Source organism: Macaca mulatta, chromosome 1 (assembly GCF_049350105.2).
Source record: "Macaca mulatta isolate MMU2019108-1 chromosome 1, T2T-MMU8v2.0, whole genome shotgun sequence".
Taxonomy (NCBI): Eukaryota; Metazoa; Chordata; class Mammalia; order Primates; family Cercopithecidae; genus Macaca; species Macaca mulatta.
In genome coordinates, this window is record NC_133406.1 from 188,235,694 (window position 1) to 188,255,867 (window position 20,174).

At 43.0% G+C, this 20,174-nt stretch overlaps 2 protein-coding genes and 1 pseudogene across 10 annotated transcripts in view; 1 reads left to right on the forward strand and 2 right to left on the reverse strand.

Moving 5' to 3' along the window:
* Window positions 1–1,593: 1,593 nt before the first annotated feature.
* Window positions 1,594–14,389, reverse strand: PRPF38A (pre-mRNA processing factor 38A). Of its 6 annotated transcripts, XM_015139798.3 has the most exons (11): window positions 14,248–14,389; window positions 13,814–13,867; window positions 13,285–13,444; window positions 10,866–10,987; window positions 8,817–8,902; window positions 7,395–7,505; window positions 6,032–6,144; window positions 5,384–5,410; window positions 5,172–5,269; window positions 4,650–4,698; window positions 1,594–3,397 (listed from the first exon to the last, which is right to left on the reverse strand). In XM_015139798.3, exons 2-11 carry the CDS (start codon window positions 13,839–13,841, stop codon window positions 3,355–3,357), a joined length of 837 nt encoding a protein of 278 aa, XP_014995284.1. In that variant the 5' UTR covers window positions 13,842–13,867; window positions 14,248–14,389; the 3' UTR covers window positions 1,594–3,354. The 6 variants fall into 6 exon arrangements, with proteins under 6 accessions (XP_014995284.1, XP_014995281.1, XP_077813279.1 ...); XM_015139795.2 differs by lacking the exon at window positions 13,814–13,867; XM_077957153.1 differs by lacking the exon at window positions 5,384–5,410 and having other exon boundaries at window positions 5,172–5,281.
* On the reverse strand, window positions 8,498–8,578 carry LOC114675502 (small nucleolar RNA U13; annotated as a pseudogene).
* Window positions 14,390–14,440: 51 nt separating the features above from the next.
* Window positions 14,441–20,174, forward strand: part of ORC1 (origin recognition complex subunit 1) — a 33,075-nt gene continuing 27,341 nt past the window's right edge. For all 4 annotated transcript variants that reach the window (XR_013402002.1, XR_013402003.1, XM_077957132.1 and 1 more), the window contains exons 1-3: window positions 14,441–14,882; window positions 16,880–16,979; window positions 17,621–17,748. Coding sequence is in view for 2 of the 4 variants with exons in the window: in XM_077957132.1 (XP_077813258.1) it covers window positions 16,885–16,979; window positions 17,621–17,748 (223 nt within the window). In the remaining 2 variants the exon portion in view is untranslated. The remainder of the gene's footprint in view (window positions 14,883–16,879; window positions 16,980–17,620; window positions 17,749–20,174) is intronic.

Genomic DNA, 20,174 nt, shown 5'->3' on the forward strand with positions numbered 1-20,174 from the left:
CCAAAGTGCTGGGATTACAGGCGTGAGCCATGGCGCCCAGCCGATTCTTTTTAAACCATCAGAATATTTTATTCTATTATTTCTCTTTTCCATTTTTTATTTCCTCCACCCTATTTTCTCTGTGCTGTTTTATGTTTTGTGGTTTCTAGTAAGGCCTTGAAACTCTACCAATCTTATTTTCCATCTCTTTTGAACCTCTGTGCTTGTTTAAAATTTCGTCTGCTATCTTTTTTGAATGTGTGAATTTGTCACATTAACCTTTCTGAGGGAGTAGGCAATGTGTGATTTTTTTTTTTTTTTTTTTTTTTGAGACGGAGTCTCGCTCTGTTGCCCAGGCTGGAGTGCAGTGGCCGGATCTCAGCTCACTGCAAGCTCCGCCTCCCGGGTTCACGCCATTCTCCTGCCTCAGCCTCCCGAGTAGCTGGGACTACAGGCGCCCGCCACCTCGCCCGGCTAGTTTTTTGTATTTTTTTTTTAGTAGAGACGGGGTTTCACCATGTTAGCCAGGATAGTCTCGATCTCCTGACCTCGTGATCCGCCCGTCTCAGCCTCCCAAAGTGCTGGGATTACAGGCTTGAGCCACCGCGCCCGGCGATAATTCTTTTCTAATCATTCTCTTCAGTCTACTGAAGAATAACAGGAAGAGGTTAGACGAATGAGCTTTAAAAGTTGGGTTGTTATATTGGAACCCTCTCACCAAACCTATTATTTCTTTTTTTTTCCAAGATGGAGTTTCGCTCTTTTTGCCCAGGCTGAAGTGCAATGGCACGATCTCAGCTCACCGCAACCTCCACCTCCTGGGTTCAAGCGATTCTCCTGCCTCAGCCTCCTGAGTAAGCTGGGATTACAGGCATGTGCCACCATGCCTGGCTAATTTTGTATTTTTTAGTAGAGACGGGGTTTCTCCACATTGGCCAGGCTGGTCTCAAACTCCCGACCTCAGGTGATCTGCCCTCCTCGGCCTCCCAAAGTGCTGAGATTATAGGCGTGAGCTGCCGCGCCCGGCCAAAAATCCATTATTTCTTTTGCCCCTTGGAACACATCTCCCTTAATTTCTTAGTATTAAAAGGCGATTGTGCCCTAGGGCAAAGCTTTTAAGGCAGTGTATTTCAAATTATTGGAAGTGAAATCGATTAAGTGGTTCGCATCCAATATTAAAAACTGTTATCAAGTAGGAAATACCAGAATTCACTTTGCATAGTAAGTATTCTTTCCTGAAATTTGTCTCAGTACAGAATCTAGATGTGTGTACAGAGGTAAGATGTAAAATACGTTTTTAAAATGTATGTAGTCAAAAAGTTTAAAATGCTTCATCCATAGGCAAGCACATAGATGACAGGAAGAGCCTTACAGCAAGGTTTGTCCTTAAGCTCCATCTCCTGTGTAATTTTATCAAAACGGTATCTACAGACATTCAGCATGCCTTCCTCTTACCTCCTTCTTCTAATTAAAGAATAGGGATGTTCCCTTTCCTGCTGTTGGTTGGCTGTGATACCTCCGTTTTGGTCCACATTTTACCGTATGTCTAAACAAGTATGTTTTATTTAATGTTTGGTTAGGGAGGTTTTTTTCTGTTACTAAAATTTGTTGGGCTTTTTTTGTGTGGGGGTTTATTTTTACTTAAAACGTATTTTAAGATAAAGTTTTAAGAGTGTACTGGATGACAGCTTGGTTGGTCCATGGGTCATTTAGCTAGAAGACATTTCTTTCTACCTAGATCACTTTCATAAATAACTGCTAGGACATTGTAACACATTTACATAGAGATGCTTATATTTAATCCTAAAAGGTAGTCCTATGTGTAGTTGTATCAGAAACCGTAAGAGCTCTTTAAGACCACTTTTATTAACTCAGGTATTATGAAAGGAATCACTGAAGAATATGAAAGCTCAAATAAGATTAAAAAATGCTTTAATACTGCTGCAGAAGTCTTTCAGTTCAGGAGCAGGCAATAGAATGTATAGAATGTTTACCTTATGACCAGATACAACCTCCCAAGAAAAACTGGATCCTGCAGGGCAGCTGGTCTTCACAGTTCCTACTGGGACTATAGTTGCAGGACGTCATTGACTTTTCTCTTTTTAAGGTAGTTAAGTACAGGTAAAGGAATGCTTCTAGCAAAGATCTTAATAATCTCTTGATTATCAATGTCCATGGAGGCTTTTTAGTCCTTCCTTTGCTTCTGCATTCTTGACCCTTGGCTGCTTTCACCTCTCCTAATTCTCCTGTCTTTCTGAATGGGCCATTCCAGTTTTCAATAGGTGACTTCTACTTCTTCCTGTCACCAGTGTTGGTGTTGCCTGTGGTTCTGTTGTGTGCATTTCTGATACATATAAACACTCTAGAAGTCTTATTGACAGATTCCACAATTACTTAAACATTGTCAATTCTGGCCTAGATCGCTATGTTAAACTCTGGTCCCCATCTCCAACTTTATGGGCTTTTGTTTTTAGCTATACCAAAGCTCAAACTTGTTCAACTGAATGCATCATTTTCATTACTACCACAATCCCCTAATTCTCTGCCCTTCTAAAAGCTGTCTCCTCCTGCGGTATTTTCTGACTTTGAATGGCACTATTGTCTAGCAATTTAGGTCAAAACCATGACTAATATTAGATACTTTCCTCTCCATCAAATCTTTTTCAATCCTGTTACCCTACTGCTACTAACTAGGCCTGGATAATGTCAATGCTTATATGATAAAGGCTGGATACCTTAACCTGGATTTCAAGCTTGTGGGCAAGAACAAATGAAACTAAGAAAAAATGGGCTGTATAAAGGGTATTAAGTGCCGCTCTCTGTTGAACTGTTGGATGAAACTGGCTTTAATGATCCAGAGGAAGCCTTACATTTGAATGCATTCTGTTCTTTCAAAACTGCTAACCAGGTTTCGTGTTTATTACTACTTGCTGCTGCTGGGAAAAAGTTAGGAGCTACTATGTTTTACTCCTTTGATTTTTAAATAATAGCAGCAGCACAAATCCCAGGATTCTCAAAGCAGTTCCAACCACAACAAACCAAAAACTGAACTACAGAGAAATGGGAAACAGGTGTGTCCGGTTTAATAAAAAGGGAAAGGGTCATCAGGTGGCCACATCCTTTCCTTGTCATTCATATCCCCAACCTTCAGATCCTTTCTACTCATAAGTTTGAATACAGTCAAGGTTAGTTGGGTCAAAAACTGATGTTGATTATGATTAAAAAGAGATACAAAACTTAGCACCTCCTTCATTAACTTGATAAGAAAAAAACTAAAATATTTTTATAGCTGCCTGGGGGAGATCTTAATCCTTTCACATAGACAGATATCCTCATATCCACAGGAGGCCATGTGGACTAAAACCAAACAGTCCATTACTCATTCCCTCTCCGGCTCTTCTTGTGGCTCTTCTTAGACCTGAAATGGCAACACATATAAATAATTATATTAAGAAGCTGGGCAGCTGGGCACAGTGGCTCATGCCTGTAATCCCAGCGCTTTGGGAGGCCAAGGTGTGCAGATCACCTGAGGTCAGGAATTCGAGACCAGCCTGGCCAACACGGTGAAACCCTGTCTCTACTAAAAATACAAAAATTAGCCAAGCATAGTGGCAGGCGCCTGTAATCCCAGCTACTCGGGAGGCTGGGGCAGGAGAATTGCTTGAACCCGGGAGGCGGAGGCTGCAGTGAGCCAAGATCGCACCAGTGCACTCCAGCCTCAATGACAGAGTGAGACTCCGTCTCAAAAAAAAAAAAAAAAAAAAAAAAAAAAAAAAAAAAAAAAAAGGACTCCTCAGAAAGACCTTGGTATGCTAACACTGATGGGGATGGAGCTGACACTCGATATGCATTAAACTGCTTGGTAGTTTTTTGGTTCAGAGCAACACTTGAGTCAGGCATTACTATCCAAATTTTGGCACTGAGGAAATGACCTCTCAGAGGTTAAGAGTGCACCCAACAGGCCAGGCACAGTGGCTTACGCCTGTAATCCCAGCACTTTGGGAGACCGAGGTGGGTGGATCACAAGGTCAGACTGAGGCCATCCTGGCTAAAATAGTGAAACCCTATCTCTACTTAAAATATAAAAAATTAGCCAGGCATGGTGGCGGGCACCTGTAGTCCCAGCTACTCGGGAGGCTGAGGCAGGAGAATGGCGTGAACCCAGGAGGTGGAGCTTGCAGTGAGCCAAGATTGCGCCACTGCACTCAGCCTGGGCAACAGAGCAAGACTCCATCTCAAAAAAAACAAAAAAAGGGGTGCACCCAACAGTATGGGGGTTTCTAATGAAATCAAATGAAAGTGACTTGTCCCAGGCCACTCAAGTTTTAAAACTTGGGACTGAGCCCAAAGCTCATCCATTATCCAAAGGTGCAATCCTGTAAAGCAAAACAAAACAGGTATCTCGCTTGAACCCAGGAGGCAGAGACTGCAGTGAGCCAAGTTCACGCCAATGCACTCCAGCCTGGGAGACAAGCACGAAACTCAGTTTTCACAAAAAAGAAAAAGAAAAAAGAAAAAGTTATCTAACCCCAGTAATTCTCAAAGCACTAGACCAATTTTGTAACGAAGGAGAATTCCTAACATCCCCCAACAAAACCAGAAAATTTCAGGTCCAATTAGTTGTAACTGGGACTTTCTGAATAAAGTTAAAATAGAGGTCAATTCATTACCTTTCGGGAGACTTTGAGTGGCTCCTGTGTCTGTGACTACGGTGATGACCTGGGGAAGAAAAGGCCATTGTATGAGATCCTACCCTTCTCTTATTAAACTGTCACTCTCACCTCCCCTAATACCTGCCATTGGCTTAATATTTTTTTGGCCTATGCAGGGGACACTGTCCTCTTAGTGGAAGCAACTCTGAATTAGTGGAGGAGGAGGGAGCAAAGAAAGGAGTAATGAAACCAGTTCAAACACATATACATTCAAGGGCTTTATGGCTAATTTCACAAACATCAGATTGGGTTTTCACTATTATATTAGATCTTATAATTTCAGATGAAAAAACTGAAGCCAACCTTATCAGCAAAGCTTATAAGTGCAGTCAAGCTGTGAACCTTAATTTTCAAGTTCTATGTCCATTTCCTTTTCTGTTACGCAGTACAGTCAGGCACTCCTGTACTGCAGGAGGCTTAACTGCTCCTTTTACATTTCTTTGTTAAGACAACCTGTGGCAAAAGGCCCACATGCTCTACCTGGGGACTTGGAACGGGATCTGTGCCGCCGATCTCGGGACCTGCTGCGGTGACGTCTTGGACTCTTGCTCCGATGCCTTTCTCGGCGGGGGGAGGGGCTATAGAAAAGACTGGTTAGACTGCCAGATCTGGTTAGCAATATACATACAACTCCAATACCACCACTCCCTCCCCAAAGCTCTATCCTTCATCACAAACAACTGAAGGCCTACCTTCTCCTTTTGGGAGATCGACTCCGCCTATAATAAAGAGAGGAAGAAGAAAGCCTAGGTTGGTGCACTGGATATTGTAGATTGCAAAAACACCCCCAGTCTTATCCTTCACCCTTCTCTGTATCACCCTTCTCTGTATCCATGTCTTTTGTCATGTAACTCTAACACCCTCCCATTCTAACTTTAGGACTGGCCACGTGACTTGCTTTGGCTAATGGGATATTTGCAAATATGATAAAAGCAGATACTGGAAAAACATTTGCATGACTGGGTTTGTTTGCTCTTGAGTTCTGCCACTACCATGAGAATGCCCAACTTAGCCTGCTGGAGGATGACACAGAGAAGAGAAATTTCCCCTGTCATCCAAGCTAAGGCAATTCCATACCAGCCAGTAGACAGCAGACAACAGAACAGGTACTTAAAAAACTGCCTATCCAAGCTCTGCTTAAATCACTGACTGCAGACTTGTGAACGAAACAAATGGTTATTGTTTTCTGCCAATGAGGTTTTACAGGTGTCTGTTTTGCAGCAACAGAATATATTGGGCAAACATTCTCCATAGGCTGGCATTTTTCCTTCTCTAAAATCCAAACTTCTAGGCTACAGTGCTCAAAATCTCCTGGGAAAAGGCCAATGACTAGGGTTTACCTTCTGGGAGACCGGCTTCTACTCCTTCTGTAGCGCAGTGTGGGAGAGCGACGGGGCTTGTCCAAGTCTCGGTAGCTTCTCCGGCGGTGATCAGGTGATGGCACTCTTTCCAACTGGAAACAAGATGACTGGGTCACTAAAAAGCACAGGCTTATAAAGAGCCATCTAGGAACACTAATTATACTTCACACCCCATCTTGTCCCAAAGTCCATCTCCAAGTGACTTTAAAGCACAGTAACCTGACTACAAAGAAGGAGGCACTTACCCTATTAACTAACAAAACCTATTATGGGCTATGTAAGACAGCCAGAATAACTCACAGAAGAGAGAGGGAACAGAAACAGACCGGTGTGTGTGTATGTGTGTGTGTTTAGTTTATCTGCAGCCTGGGCAACATGGTGAAATCCCATCTCTACAAAACAAATACACAAATTAGCCAGGTGTGCTGTCACGCGTCTGTAGTTCCAGCTACTTGGGAGGCTGAGGTGGGAGGACTGCTTGAGCCTGGGAGGCCGAGGATGCAGTGAGCCAAGATTGTGCCACTGCACTTCAGCCTGGGCAACAGAGCAAGACCCTATCTCCAAAAAAAAAAAAAGTTTGACTGCTTCCTGAAACAACTGGGCAGGCTTGGTTGTTTTCAACTTTTCAGCACTGTAACTAGTATTGAAAGAACATGCCTATGCGGTTGACATTTTCCCCCTCCTAAACAAGGCTTATTCCTTAGGATAGGTGCAATTATGAAAAGTTTTATTTCTTTCCAAGTATTTAACAGCTGCCACCATTTATTAGGCAATTATAATGTGCCAATACTCTGCTAAGGGCTTTAAGTTTATAATCTTATTTAATACTTTCAACAGACGTGGGGAAAAACGTATCATTAACCTCACTTTACATAGGAGAAAACTAAATTTAAGTAATTTGCGTAAGATTATACCACTAGTATATGGCAGAGCTGAGGTGCTTTTAATAAGGGAATATTGTTCTTGATTACAGTTAAAAAAATTTTTTTTTTGAGATGGAGTCTCACTTTTGCCCAGGCTGGAGCGCAGTGGTACGATCTTGGCTCACTGCAACCCCCGCTTCTCAGCCTCCTGGGTAGCTGGGATTACAGGCACCTGCCACCACACCAGCTAATTTCTGTATTTTTAGTAGAGATGAGGTTTCACCACCATGTTGGCCAGGCTGGTCTTGAACTCCTGACCTCTGGTGATCCACCCGCCTTGGCCTCCCAAAGTGCTAGGATTACAGGCGTGAGCGACCACGCCTGGCCAACAGAATTAAAAATTAAAGTACAAAAACAAAAAAAATTCCCATTTTCTATTACTCCCTCCCCTACAACCCTGAAAGTCTCAGGTGCCTGACCTTCTCATCCTCCTCTTCTTCCTCTTCACTGGACTCCACATCATCCATGTCCTCTTCCAGAGCGCTAACTCGAGGCTCCAGTTGCTCAGCTTCCTCTAATACATAGCGTTTCTACAGAGAACATAATGAGAGTTAGGGGTTGTTGTCATTTCCCCTATTTCTTGAAACCTCAACACTGGGCTTCAGGATTCCAAGGAGCAACAGCTGAGACAATTTCATTTCAAAGACAGTTCAAGCTTTTCATAAGAAGTTTAACAGACCTGGAATCTATAAACTAAAGTTCTCCTATAAACATAAATACAAACCTGAAGAGAACATCTTCATTTTCTATTGGCTGTATTCCCTGTATCTTACACTCTAAAGTCATGGGAGTATCAATCAGTATAGGTATAGCCTAGAACCAAAAGTAAGGGCTTCGTACACAGAGAAAATCCAAGGGCTAATAAGTTCATGGCTGATAGTTCCACCAGAAGAGGCCTAGCCCTAGAGTAGCACCAAATCTCCAGCAGACCCAGGATCTCGGGAGCTGTTGAGATTCATGCATTTTGAACTGGCTCCATTTTAATCTGGGATATGGCTTACCAATGTTTATTTGAGTGGCTAAAGATCAGAGAGGCAAAGCTGATTTTAAAAATGCCAAATGGCTAAATGTAGTGGCATGTCCCTGTGGTCCCAGCTCCTTGGGAGACTGAGGTGGGAAGATCCCTTGAGCCCAGGGGTTTAAGACCAGCCTGGGCAACAGAGCAAGACATTGCTATGAGAATTGGGCCCTCAAAGTAGGTTTTCAAATTTACAATCTCATTCTTTCCACTACATGCCCTACAGTGCCAATATAGAACAGGAGAGATGTATCACACTCATTTCCTGAAAAGATGTCTCATGGATAATCGTTTATCACTAGGAAAGGGAAGCAGGATGGTAAAGCCAAGTTTAAGGAATTAAGGGTTCAGTCTCCCACTCCTGGCCCTATCTTTATCTGTTTTATGTCCTGGCTTTTTACATGAAGACTAGTTTGAAAAAAACTGTTCATGAAGTTAAAAAATCCCTACCCACTCTAGCTATAATACCCTTGATATAACATCCTGAATAAATTTTTTTTTTCATGATAGACCAGTAATGTGCTGACGTTGTAAAAAGATTTGAGGGAGGCACAACTCACACATGCACGTGAACTACAAAAGGATGGGGAAAAACAAAGTTTCCTTGTTTTAAACTATTCACTTTTAAAGCCCTACCCTTCAAATATTTTATCTATTTTCCTCTCACTCCCAATCCACTATCTTTCTCCCAGACAGGAAGACTGTTTATTAAGAGGACCCATAAGATCCACAGGCTTCAGTGTTTAAGGTGTGTGTATGTGTTTGTCTGTCTGCCTGTCTAGAAAGAGAAGGGTGACTGTGGTAAGAGACTTTTATTTCTTACCTGCAGCCGGGGCAGAATGATATCACAGACTCTCTCACTGTGCAATAGTTCATCAATAAACTCATCAACATGCATCAATTCAAACTCTGCAAGAAAAAGTCATTAGCTCAAACAACTTGGAAATAACAGATTTAGATGCCAAAAAGTAAAAGAAGTGTTAAGACCTCATATCAGGACATCTATATACTAGGCCTCTTTAGAAGAGATTAAGGGATGAATGAAGATGTCCCAATTAGGAGGAGACAAACACAAAAGCAAGCACAAACAGTCCTGAATTATGTAGGGGTGATCTTGAAGAGATCATATAATTCAAATATAATTTCTCATCTGAACCTGCAATGTTTCTAAATTTAGAACATGTATCTTATATGGCACATGGAGTAATAGCTTTTGAGAACTGGCCAGGAGTGGTGGCTCACGCCTGTAATCCCAGCACTTTGGGGAGGCCAAGGCAGGCGGATCACTTGAGGTCAGGAGTTCAAGACAGGCCTGGCCAACATGGCGAAACCCCATCTCTACTAAAAATACAAAAATTAGCTGGGCATGGTGGTGGGCACCTATAATCCCAGCTACTCAAGAGGCTGAGGCAGGACAATAATTTGAACCTGGGAGGCAGAGGTTGCAGTGAACTAAGACCATACCACTGCACTCCAGCCTGGGCAACAGAGCAAGATTCCGTCTCAAAAAAAAAAAGAAATTATGCATATATATAAATTATATATATAAAATGTGTGTGTGTGTGTGTGTGTATATATATATAGCTTTTGAGAACTTCCATGGTAAACATTACCTTACTTCTGGGGTTCTCGACCATGGGCAATTTTGGGCACATGCCCATCCTCCTACTTAGAAGGAGATGTTACTTACATCTAGTGGTTAGAGGCTAGAGAGCCAATCCTCACACAAAAATTATATGACGCAAAATGTCAACAGGTTGAGAAATTCTTAGTTTTACATAATAAAATAATAAATAAATAACTCCATCATGGCCATGACCATGTCCATCTTGTTCACCATGGCATTTACACCACATAGCACAGTATGTGACATGTCAATGGCACTTAATATGTACGTATTCAATGAATGAATAAGTTTAAAGTATAATACTAAATTCTTTTTTTTTTAAGATGGAGTCTTGCTCTGTCGCCCAGGCTGGAATACAGTGGCGCGATCTTGGCTCACTGCAACCTCCGCCTCCTGGTTCAAGCGCTTCTCCTGCCTCAGCCTCCTGAGTAGCTGGGATGACAGGTGTGCACCACCACACCCTGCTAATTTTTGTAGTTTTAGTAGAGACAGGATTTCACCATATTGGCGAGGCTAGTCTCAAACTCCTGACCTCAAGTGATCTGCCCGCCTTGGCCTCCGAAAGTGCTGGGATTAGAGGTGTGAGACACCGTGCTTGGCCCCAAATTCTTAACCTTCTACTGTTTAATGATACAGGTAGGGGTGAAAGGTAAATGTTCCTATCTTCTGTTATGACACCAAGTGAGAAAAGGCTTTGACTGCAGTACCTAGAATCCCTCCTTAACACATTAAGTAATCTCTTTGTAGACGGTATGGAGCTGCCTCTCTCGGATATACTTATTTTTCAGTGGGATTCCTGTATAAAAATGAGTACACTTAAGTCTATATGCTGCAGTGTGAAGTACAGTGCTAGAGGAGAGGCCAGTAGAAAGAACTGTGAAGACGTAAAATACGGAAAACTAACTTTGTCTGAGAGGGCTAGGGAAAGTTTTATGGGGAAGCCATTCTGCAGCTAGATCTTTTGTGACGGAGAACATATAAAGGGGGCATATGATGCAAGGCAGGGATTAACATAAGATGCACTTGGAAAGGGAGGCAGACAGAGGCAGGCTAGGTAAGGCCAACACGAAGCTAGTAGTCAGACTGAAAACTCCCATGAGGGACAAGGGAAAACTTGCATAAAGACAGTAACAATGTAGATGAAGAGGAGCATTCACACTGTCTATGACAATGCAGAGGTAGAAGTACTGGTGAAATAAAAATTGGCTTAAAAATGACAATCAGGAGACTTAGCACCATACTCACCCCCATTTCGGTTCTGGCTCTTGATTTTTCGATAGTCATTGTACAAAGGCTCCAAGTACTTGTAGCAATCAATTGCAGTGCCTGTCAGCCTCATGTAAAGTGCCCCCAGCATGCGAACATACCTGATAGAGAGATAATAGTGAAACAACAGGCCATCCTAGAAGTTCCTAAGTTTTACAACTAGCTTTTCTCATGACAGTAGTGGATAAATATGTTCTTCTCTTTGGCAGGTAAGAAAGCTGCAATTGTGGAGGTAGAATTAAGCTGAAGAAAGACAGCTAAAATATGGAGACCTGGGTTCAAGTTCCCATGCTACCATTTATGGCTTTGGGAACATCATACATATTGATCAACTTTCAAATATATCATCAGTAAAACCAGAATAAAACCTATTTACCTCACAGGATTACTCTAAGAATCAAACGAAATACCGAATTTTATTTTATTTACTTATTTTTTAAGGCAGAGTCTTGCTTTGTTGCCCAGGCTGCAGTGCAGTGGCACGATCTCGGCTCACTGCAACCTCTGCCTCCCGGGATCAAGCAATTCTCCTGCTTCAGCCTCCTAATAGCGAGGATTACAGGCACCCACCACCATGCCCAGCTAATTTTTGTATATTTATTTATTTATTTCTCAAGACAAGAGTATTGCTCTGTTGCCCAGGCTGGAGTGCAGTGGCACAATCTCAACTCACTACAACCTCCACCTCCTGGGTTCAAGCATTCTCCTCCCTCAGCCTCCCGAGTAGGTGGGATTACAGGTGTGTGTCACCGCACCCAGCCTAATTTTGGTATCTTTAGTAGGGATGGGTTTTGCCATGTTGGCCAGGCTAGTCTCAAACTCCTGACCTCAAGTGATCCACCTGCCTTGGCCTCCCAAAGTGCTGGGATTACAGGTGTGAGCCACGCCTGGCCAGATACTGAATTTTAAAACAGAAAGTAGAAGATATATTTAATAACAATACAAGAACAAGTACACATAAACATGACTGCTGGTTTTGGAAAAAAATAAGTCATCTGGGTTCAAATTCTGACTCCATGATTTACTAATTCTGTGACACTACTGGTCAAATCTGTGTTTTCTCAATCCTTGTAAAATGGAGATAATGCTACTTAATTTATGGCTTGGTATATAAACAAGAAATGCATTTAAAGTCCTAAGTACAGCATAGAGCACACAGTAAGTGCCTAACAAAAGTTAGGTATTTTCTAGCTATTAATGCTTTATAAGAGTCGTCCCTCTTCCCTTTTTCCTGTATCCAACTACTTAAATTTCCTCTTGGGTAACTACGAGGCATTTGAAACTCACAGTTTCTTTGTATGAGAAGCAGAATACTGTACCAAAGAACATGAACTCTGAAGCCAGATTTGCCACTTACTAGCTGTTTGAACTTGGGCAAAATTACTTAATCTCTGTGCCTCAGTTTCCTCTCCTGTAGAATAGGGATTAAAAGTTTAGAAGGTTGTTGTGAAAGTGAAATGAATTAGTATACGCAAAGCCCTTAGAGCATGGCACATAAGAAGCTATTATGTCTGTCTCCTATACTTGTCTGTGATTTCCTTGAGAATGGGTAATACAGTAATGAGAAGCTGACATTTTCTAGGTGTTTACCGTGCAGCAAATGCTGTGTTCAGAGATCCGCATGCATTACCTTCTTTCACTCTTACATTATAGTCACCATTTTACAGATAAGCAAAGTTTAGAAAATTAAGTAACCCCTCCAATGTCAAGTTAATGGGCAACAGAATCTGGATGTGAACCCAGATCTAACACCTCTTAACCACTACCTTTTGTTGTTTGATTTTCACCCCTGAGCGTCCAGTGCCTACCAACATATCAGGCACTCACTTTTGCTTAATATATATTTAGTGAATTTGTGAAATCCTTTTTTGGGGAAAAACTACCACCAAAACTGAGAAAGTAAAGTAGAAGATTAATACAATCAGAACAGATAAAATACAAACTTGGCCGGGTGTGGTGGCTCATGCCTGTGTTCCTGGCGCTCTGGGAGGCCCAGAGGGGAGGGGATCACCTGAGGTCTGGAGTTCAAGACCAGCCTGGCCAACATGGTGAAACCCCATCTCTACTAAAAATACAAAATCTAGCCAGGCGTGGTGGCACATGCCTGTAATCCCAGCTACTCGGGAGACTGGGGCAGGAGAATCACTTGAACCCAGGAAATGGAGGTTGCAGTGAGCCGAGACTGCACCACTGCACTCCAGCCTGGGCAACACAGACAGACTCTGTTTCCAAAACGAAAAACAAACAAACAAAATACAAACTCAAGGACTCAAAAGCAAAAATCTGGAGTGGAACTCTGTAGAAATGAGATACATTGTGTACACCACTCTTAACCAAAGCCCAATGCTGAACCGCCAAAATTAAACCTCTTATATTAGCTAGTGAACATTGCACTCACTTGAAATCTTCATTTTTGATAAACTCTACAATGATATCCTTCTCGGGTTGAATCTGAAGCATCTTCAAGGTTAAACACAGAAAGGGTGTTGGTTTTATGTTGCCACCATAGACGCCACCCACAAACCTTAACTCCATGGCTTTATCGACTACAAGTTCAGCTAAAAAACAAAAAGAATAGAGTGACATATTAGGGCTAAGCTCTTCCTAGTTGAAAGTGGAGAGTTAGTTCAAGCTTTGGTTCTCCTAAATACACATCAACAGTGTAATATTAGGAGAACGAATGTGTATTAGTAACAGTAACGACAGCAGCTAATATACATTGAGAATGGATAATAAAATAGGTACCCTGCTAAACTTTTCATATTATCTCACTTGACCTTTTTTAACAAGTCATGAAGAAAGTTCTAGCAATGTTCTTATTTCCAGATAAGGAAAATGAGGGCTAAGAAAGGTAAAGTGACTTGTTCAAGGTTCACAGATTGCCACAGGACATGGATTTAAAGCCAGAATTCAAATCGGAAGATTACCTGGAAGACTTCTCTGAAGCACTGACATTTATAAATACTGGAACTGGCCCAGATCTAAGGATAGTAAGATCATGAATTTGGTTTCAGGCATATTAACGTCAGGTCCTTAAAGACCTTCAATAGATTGTGTCAAAGTGTTATATTCGGACCCCTGAGCTTAACACTGTTGCAACCCAGCCAGCTATCATTAAATATGGGATAACTCACAGAACCCAACTGAGACACCCTTCAGAACATGACCTTATCAGATTCATCTGTGTTCCCAATAGTCGACACAAGACGAGGCACTTAGTATGCACTCAAATTTTTCTGAATGATCGACATACTCCGCTCAAAACCCCACCCCCAGAGGCCAGTCGCTAGTCCCACCGGAGCTCGGTCAGGAGAAATTGGCCACAAGGCTGCCGAGAGGGGCTCTGCGTGCTTTCGCTCACCCGTAAGTCCGAAGCACTCCTCTTTCCAGTACTTGGACTCATAGATTCGCGTTCGAATGATCTTCTCCACCAGATATTGAGGGTTGGTGCCGTGGATACTGTGCGCATCCTTCACTGTACGGTTAGCCATTTTAGAATGCCTTCAATTCTATTTCCGTCGGATCCTTTAATGCGTCACATCCAGGTTCAGAAAAAAACACCTAGGGGAATGGAGAGCGGTAGAAGTTGTTTCACTAAAAGGCTTAGGCCACCATCTTGAAACCGGAAACACCTCAGCGCAAAGACCTTCCGCGCACCGCGGCGCCGATCGAATCAATGATGGCGGCTGCATGTTAGCGGATTTACGTCAGGCGCCCCTCTTAGGTGTACGTAGTGGGCGGGGCGAGCTAGTTGGTGACGCAGCGAAGGGATGGCCTGGGGGCGGGGCCCCGCCGATTGGCGCGAAGTTTTCTTTGCTCCTTCCACCTTCCTTCCATTTCCAGCGAGACACACGCTTTCGTCCTGGCGTGCGGCCCGTAGCTGTAGGAGGAGCCCTGCTGGTACAGGTTAGAGGTGCTGCATCCCCCGGAGCTCTCGAAGCGGAGGCGGTAGGAAACGGAGGGCTTGCGGCTAGCCGGAGGAAGCTTTGGAGCCCGGTGAGTGTGGCGTCCCGCGGGTTGCGAGGGACTCGGGGGAAGGCGCAGCGGAACATCTGAAACTGAGGACGTTCTCTGTAGACTCACTCATTGATTCTTTCAGCTGACATGTACCCAGCGCCTGTTCAGTGCCAGGCACTGTTCTGAACTGTTAAAGAGCGTTCCTCTGTTCCACACTGCAATTCCTAAAAGCGCTGCAGGGAACTGAGTTGCAGTGGGGAAGGCGGAAGCCAACAGCCGAGAAGCAGGAGCACTCCTGCCCTCCATACCCTGAGGCTCAGTGATGACTTTCCCTCCATCTGCACTTGTGAAGCACTCGACTTACTTCGTTCTTTGAGCTATAGTGTAGGAATCACTACAGGGAAGGCGGAGCAGAGATTATTACCCCATTTTACGGACGTAGCAAATTGCGCCCAGAGAGGGACGTGTCTTAGGTCGCTTTTCGTGACTAAGCAGTCTGGGCTCCTACCCAGATCTTTTTTTCAGATGAGCTCCTAACTGCTGGACTGCCATTCACCTTGTTTTCAGAAGAGAAGTCTGCTGGCTCTCTTCTTCTCTTGTCTAATCCCGGAACTGAAGGGTCTTCTGCCGTGACAGTTGGAAGCAGCATTCTTACCCTGGTCTATTTGTGAAACTGCAATGATTAGATACGATGCTAGTTGTCTGTAACGCATGAATAATAGTACCCTCTTCTCTGCTGTATTAGGTGGGCTGGAAATGCCAAAGGAGTTTCCAATATGACAGAATGGTTTAAGTCCCTCTGCAACAGTTTTTAACTTTAATGGAGGGCAATATGTGGCCTTTAGGAGGTTTGTGAATCTGCCGAAATTGAATCCAAAATTTTGCTTGAATTATATGTTAGTTCCATAATATTCATCAAATGATACTTAATAAATAAAACCACTGTACCTTACAAATAAATGGAAGGGATTAAGGTAGTGGGAAAGTGGATTTACCATTTTGCATTTTTTCACTTAATCTTCCATTATCCTAAAATAGTGCCTGGCACACGATGGGTACTTAATCAATATTGGTTGAATAAAAGGAAGATTCTATTCTCTCCATTTTGTGGGTAAGCAAATTGAGGCCCAATCCACAATGCTCAGTCAGTGGCTGGGAAGCCTGATTTATTATAATAATAAATACACCAAAAGCAAGCTGTCAGTTACATATTAACATTATCCAATTTCACACAATGTGTTGTAAGGTGAAGTAGTTAAGAGCACAGTAATTGCAATCTGGCTTTTTGGGGTTTGAGTTAAGGCTGTGCCATCCTGTATAAGATAGGACAAGTTATCACCTTGAAGTGATAATTAACATCTGCCTTTCTTTTTTTGAGACAGAGTTCTGCTCTGTCGCCCAGGCTAGAGTACAGTGTTGCGATCTCGGCTCACTGCAACCTCCACCTCCCGGGTTCAAGTGATTCGCCTACCACCACACCCACCTAATTTTTGTATTTTTAGTAGAGACGGGGTTTCACCATGTTGGCCAGGCTGGTACCGAACTCCTGACCTCAAGTGATCCACTTGCCTCAGCCTCTTAAAGTGCTGGGATTACAGGCATGAGCCACTGCGCCCAGCCTTTGTATTTATGTTTCATCCCTGTGTGCATTTTATAAGTGTCATGAAGACATTTATAACCCCTGTATTACTGTCTTTTAATTTCACTCTGTTAGATGTTTTACACCTATTGTGCCTTATTCCTAGTATTTCTAAATGTTATAGTTTCATTTCTTAGGAATTGACCTTTCTGTTTTCCTGGATGGGAAGAGATAAGGCATAGTACAAGATGGACACAGATGATACTAAATTGCCTGTGTGTTATCTTCATAGACCATGACTTCAAATAAAATGTTTTCTTAGTCTAAAACATATGGGAGTGTAGCAGGGGCAGAAAATAAGTCTGAACTCATTTGAAGGCAGGGACTATGTCTTAGAATCCATCAGATAAATACCAAATATTTATCGTAGTAACTCAGAGTTTGGATTCTTCCACAGGAGCCATGGCACACTACCCCACAAGACTGAAGACCAGAAAAACTTATTCATGGGTTGGCAGGCCATTGTTGGATCGAAAACTGCACTACCAAACCTATAGGTGAGTGATGGGATCCTTTGGTTGTCCTGGAAATACAGCTTCTCAGGCTAAACAGTCAACTTGTATCTAGCCTGTTCTAATTACTACAGATTGACAATGAATGAACAGGAGATTAGAACTGATTGTAAGGAGGGGTTTTGTTTGATGCAAGAAGGTGATGGGATAAATATAGCAGTTAGTGATGAGGCAAAATTATGGTAGGCTCATAAAATTTTATATGTATGATAATGTCATGTCTATTTAAGGTGAGTTCTGTATAACTTTTGATGATAACGAGATGATAGATGTTTTTACTGTGTCTTTCCCAGCCCTGGAGATCCCTGACAATTTGACATTGTTACTGAGCAGCTTGACAGCCTTGGGAAACATTTGTTGTGGGAAGCATTTGTTGTTGTTTGTCAATAACTGAGAGGAATTAGGGTTCATAATAAGACCTTTGGATTCATTACTCAGCTAAAACAATTCATTCAACCCACTTTGCCTATTCTGAAATATAACTGGGCGAATTGGTTTCCCAGTAGGAGAGTTGGTCAGCAGAAAGATATCAGGGGATTGGAGAGCCCTCTTCTTTGTGCCCAGGGGATCTGAAGAGCTTGACCCACTTTAAGTTATTTCCTAATGTGCCTCTCTGTTACTTCTAGAGAAATGTGTGTGAAAACAGAAGGTTGTTCCACCGAGATTCACATCCAGATTGGACAGTTTGTGTTGATTGAAGGGGACGATGATGAAAACCCGTATGTTGCTAAATTGCTTGAATTGTTCGAAGATGGTGAGTTTGGGACTGGAATAATAAACCGTTCCTTGTCATGAATGATTGAGAGGTGGGGAGATTGTCGACTCTTTTGTTCACAGCAGTGTGCAGGGCACATTAGACTGAGGTGGGATCACGTAAGAACTAGCTGCATCTTCTTCCATCTAGAAAACTTCTTTACTCACCAAAGCAGTATTGAGTAAAATGGAACTGGAAGGCTCAGTAATTTAACTTTTTCATTATTTGGGGAGATAAGAATGGCTATTAAGGCAGAATTGGGGGGGCTGGAGAGAATGGATGAATTTGGGAGGAAGAGAAGGAAAAAACAGTTAATTTGCACTATGATAGAGATGTGTCCTTTAATTTTGACATGAAGGTTGGTAATACATTTTGCAAGTGCTACTTCGTTATAAATGAAGAGGTAAGTTGGATTTCGAAGGTGTAGCAGTTGGGGCTTCAGTCAGGGAGAACAGAAACGCTTAAGGTGTTTTACCCAGAGGAACTTGTGTGTTAGTGTTGGAAAGGCTAGAAGAAAAGGTGACATTTCCCAGAGATGAGTAAGTGCAGGAAGCCACTACTGCCCCTAGGCTGGAGGAGCAAAATGGAAGGTGGCATCATCCAGAGCCTACAAGCCCACATTGAAAGCCTTAGCTGATTTGCTGACCTTCTAACCCTCTGCAAAACAAGAGGAGAGCACAGAAATGTGGGAGCTGGGCACGGCTCCACAAGGAGGGTTAGGAAGACAGCAATTTGAAACTATCCAAAACTGCCTCGTTCAAGAGACAGAAGAATGGCATGGTCATTAGGTAATCCTATGGTAGTCTGTATGCTCAAGAGAAGGAACTGATAAACTGAGTGGATAAAGATGTTTTACATTACTATAGTCCCCCTTATCCATGGTTTCAGTTTCTGCGATTTCAGTTACCTGATGACAACCGTAGTCCAAAAATGGTAAATGGAAGATTCCAGAAATAAGTCATAAGCTTTAAATTGTGTGCCATTGTGAGTAATGTGGTGAAATCTCACGCTGTCCCACTTGGAATGTGAGTCATCCCTTTGTCCAGTGTATCCGTGCTGTACAGTATGTATGTATAGGAAAAAGCATAGCATATCAGGGTTAGTGGCAGTATCTGCAGGTTCAAACATCTACTGGTCTTGGCGCATACCCTCAGCAGATAAGGGGAGAGTACTGCACATAGATAAGGGGGATCTTTGACATACTTTCTCTTTGACATACTTTGAAGTATGGAGAAAAACCTCATCAAACTAATGTCTAATAGAGGCAGCACATCAGAATCACGGTTTTCGGTGTATAGATTCTAGAATCCTCTCTTGGTGCTCCATTGGATGGCTTTAGTCTTTCTCTGAAGAAAGCTAACAAGAGAAGAGATGATGATGATGGCAGTAGTGAGTGTTCTTTCAGTTGGAGCTATTGCTGGTGTGGAGTGATGCAAATCGTATGCGGTAATAATAAAGCTGAAGATTGCAAGCATGCATTTGCCAGAAGTCATCTCAGTGGTTGATGCTGTAATTCTTTTGTGTGTGTGTGTGTGTGTGTGTGTGTGACAGAATCATGCTCTGTCGCCCAGACTGGAGTGCAGTGGCGCGATCTCAGCTCATGCAACCTCAACCTCCTGGGTTCAAACAATTCTCCTGCCTCAGCCTCCCGAGTAGCTGGGATGACAGGCACCTGCCACCACGCCCAGCTAATTTTTTTTTTTTTTTTTGAGACAGTCTTGCTCTTGCCGCCCAGGCTGGAGTGCAGTGGCACCATCTCGGCTCACTGCAAGCTCCGCCTCCTGGATTCAAGCCATTCTCCTGCCTCAGCCTCCCAAGTAGCTGGGACTACAGGCACCCGCCACCACGCCCAGCTAATTTTTTGTATTTTTAGTAGAGACAGGGTTTCACCGTGTTAGCCAGGATGGTCTCGAGCTCCTGACCTCACGATCTGCCTCCCAAAGTGCTGGGATTACAGGCGTGAGCCGCCACACCTGACCAACTTTTTGTAGGATTTTTGTTTTGCTACTGTTTGATTCTGTCTTTATAGTCACTGATTTTTATTTGTTCATTGCCTGTGTTTAGAGTAGCTCCTCTCAGAGGCCTTTTTGTCATTCCTTTGCTGGCGATAGCACCATTAGGAAATGGAGCAACCCCAGAAGAGCGGGTGTGTGGGCTGGAATTAGATTGCTGCAGTTGGTCATGTGACCTTTGACAAACTCCTTTAAGGTCCTCGTCACTTGATTTCTTTGCCTGAAAAGGGGGATAGCTGTAGTACCTACCTTGTAGGGTTATTAGAAGGATTAAAGATCGGCCGGGTGTGGTGGCTAACGCCTGTAATCCCAGCACTTTGGGAGGCCGAGGCAGGCAGATCACAAGGTCAGGAGATTGAGACCGTCCTGGCTAACACGGTGAAACCCCATCTCTACTAAAAACGCAAAAAAAAA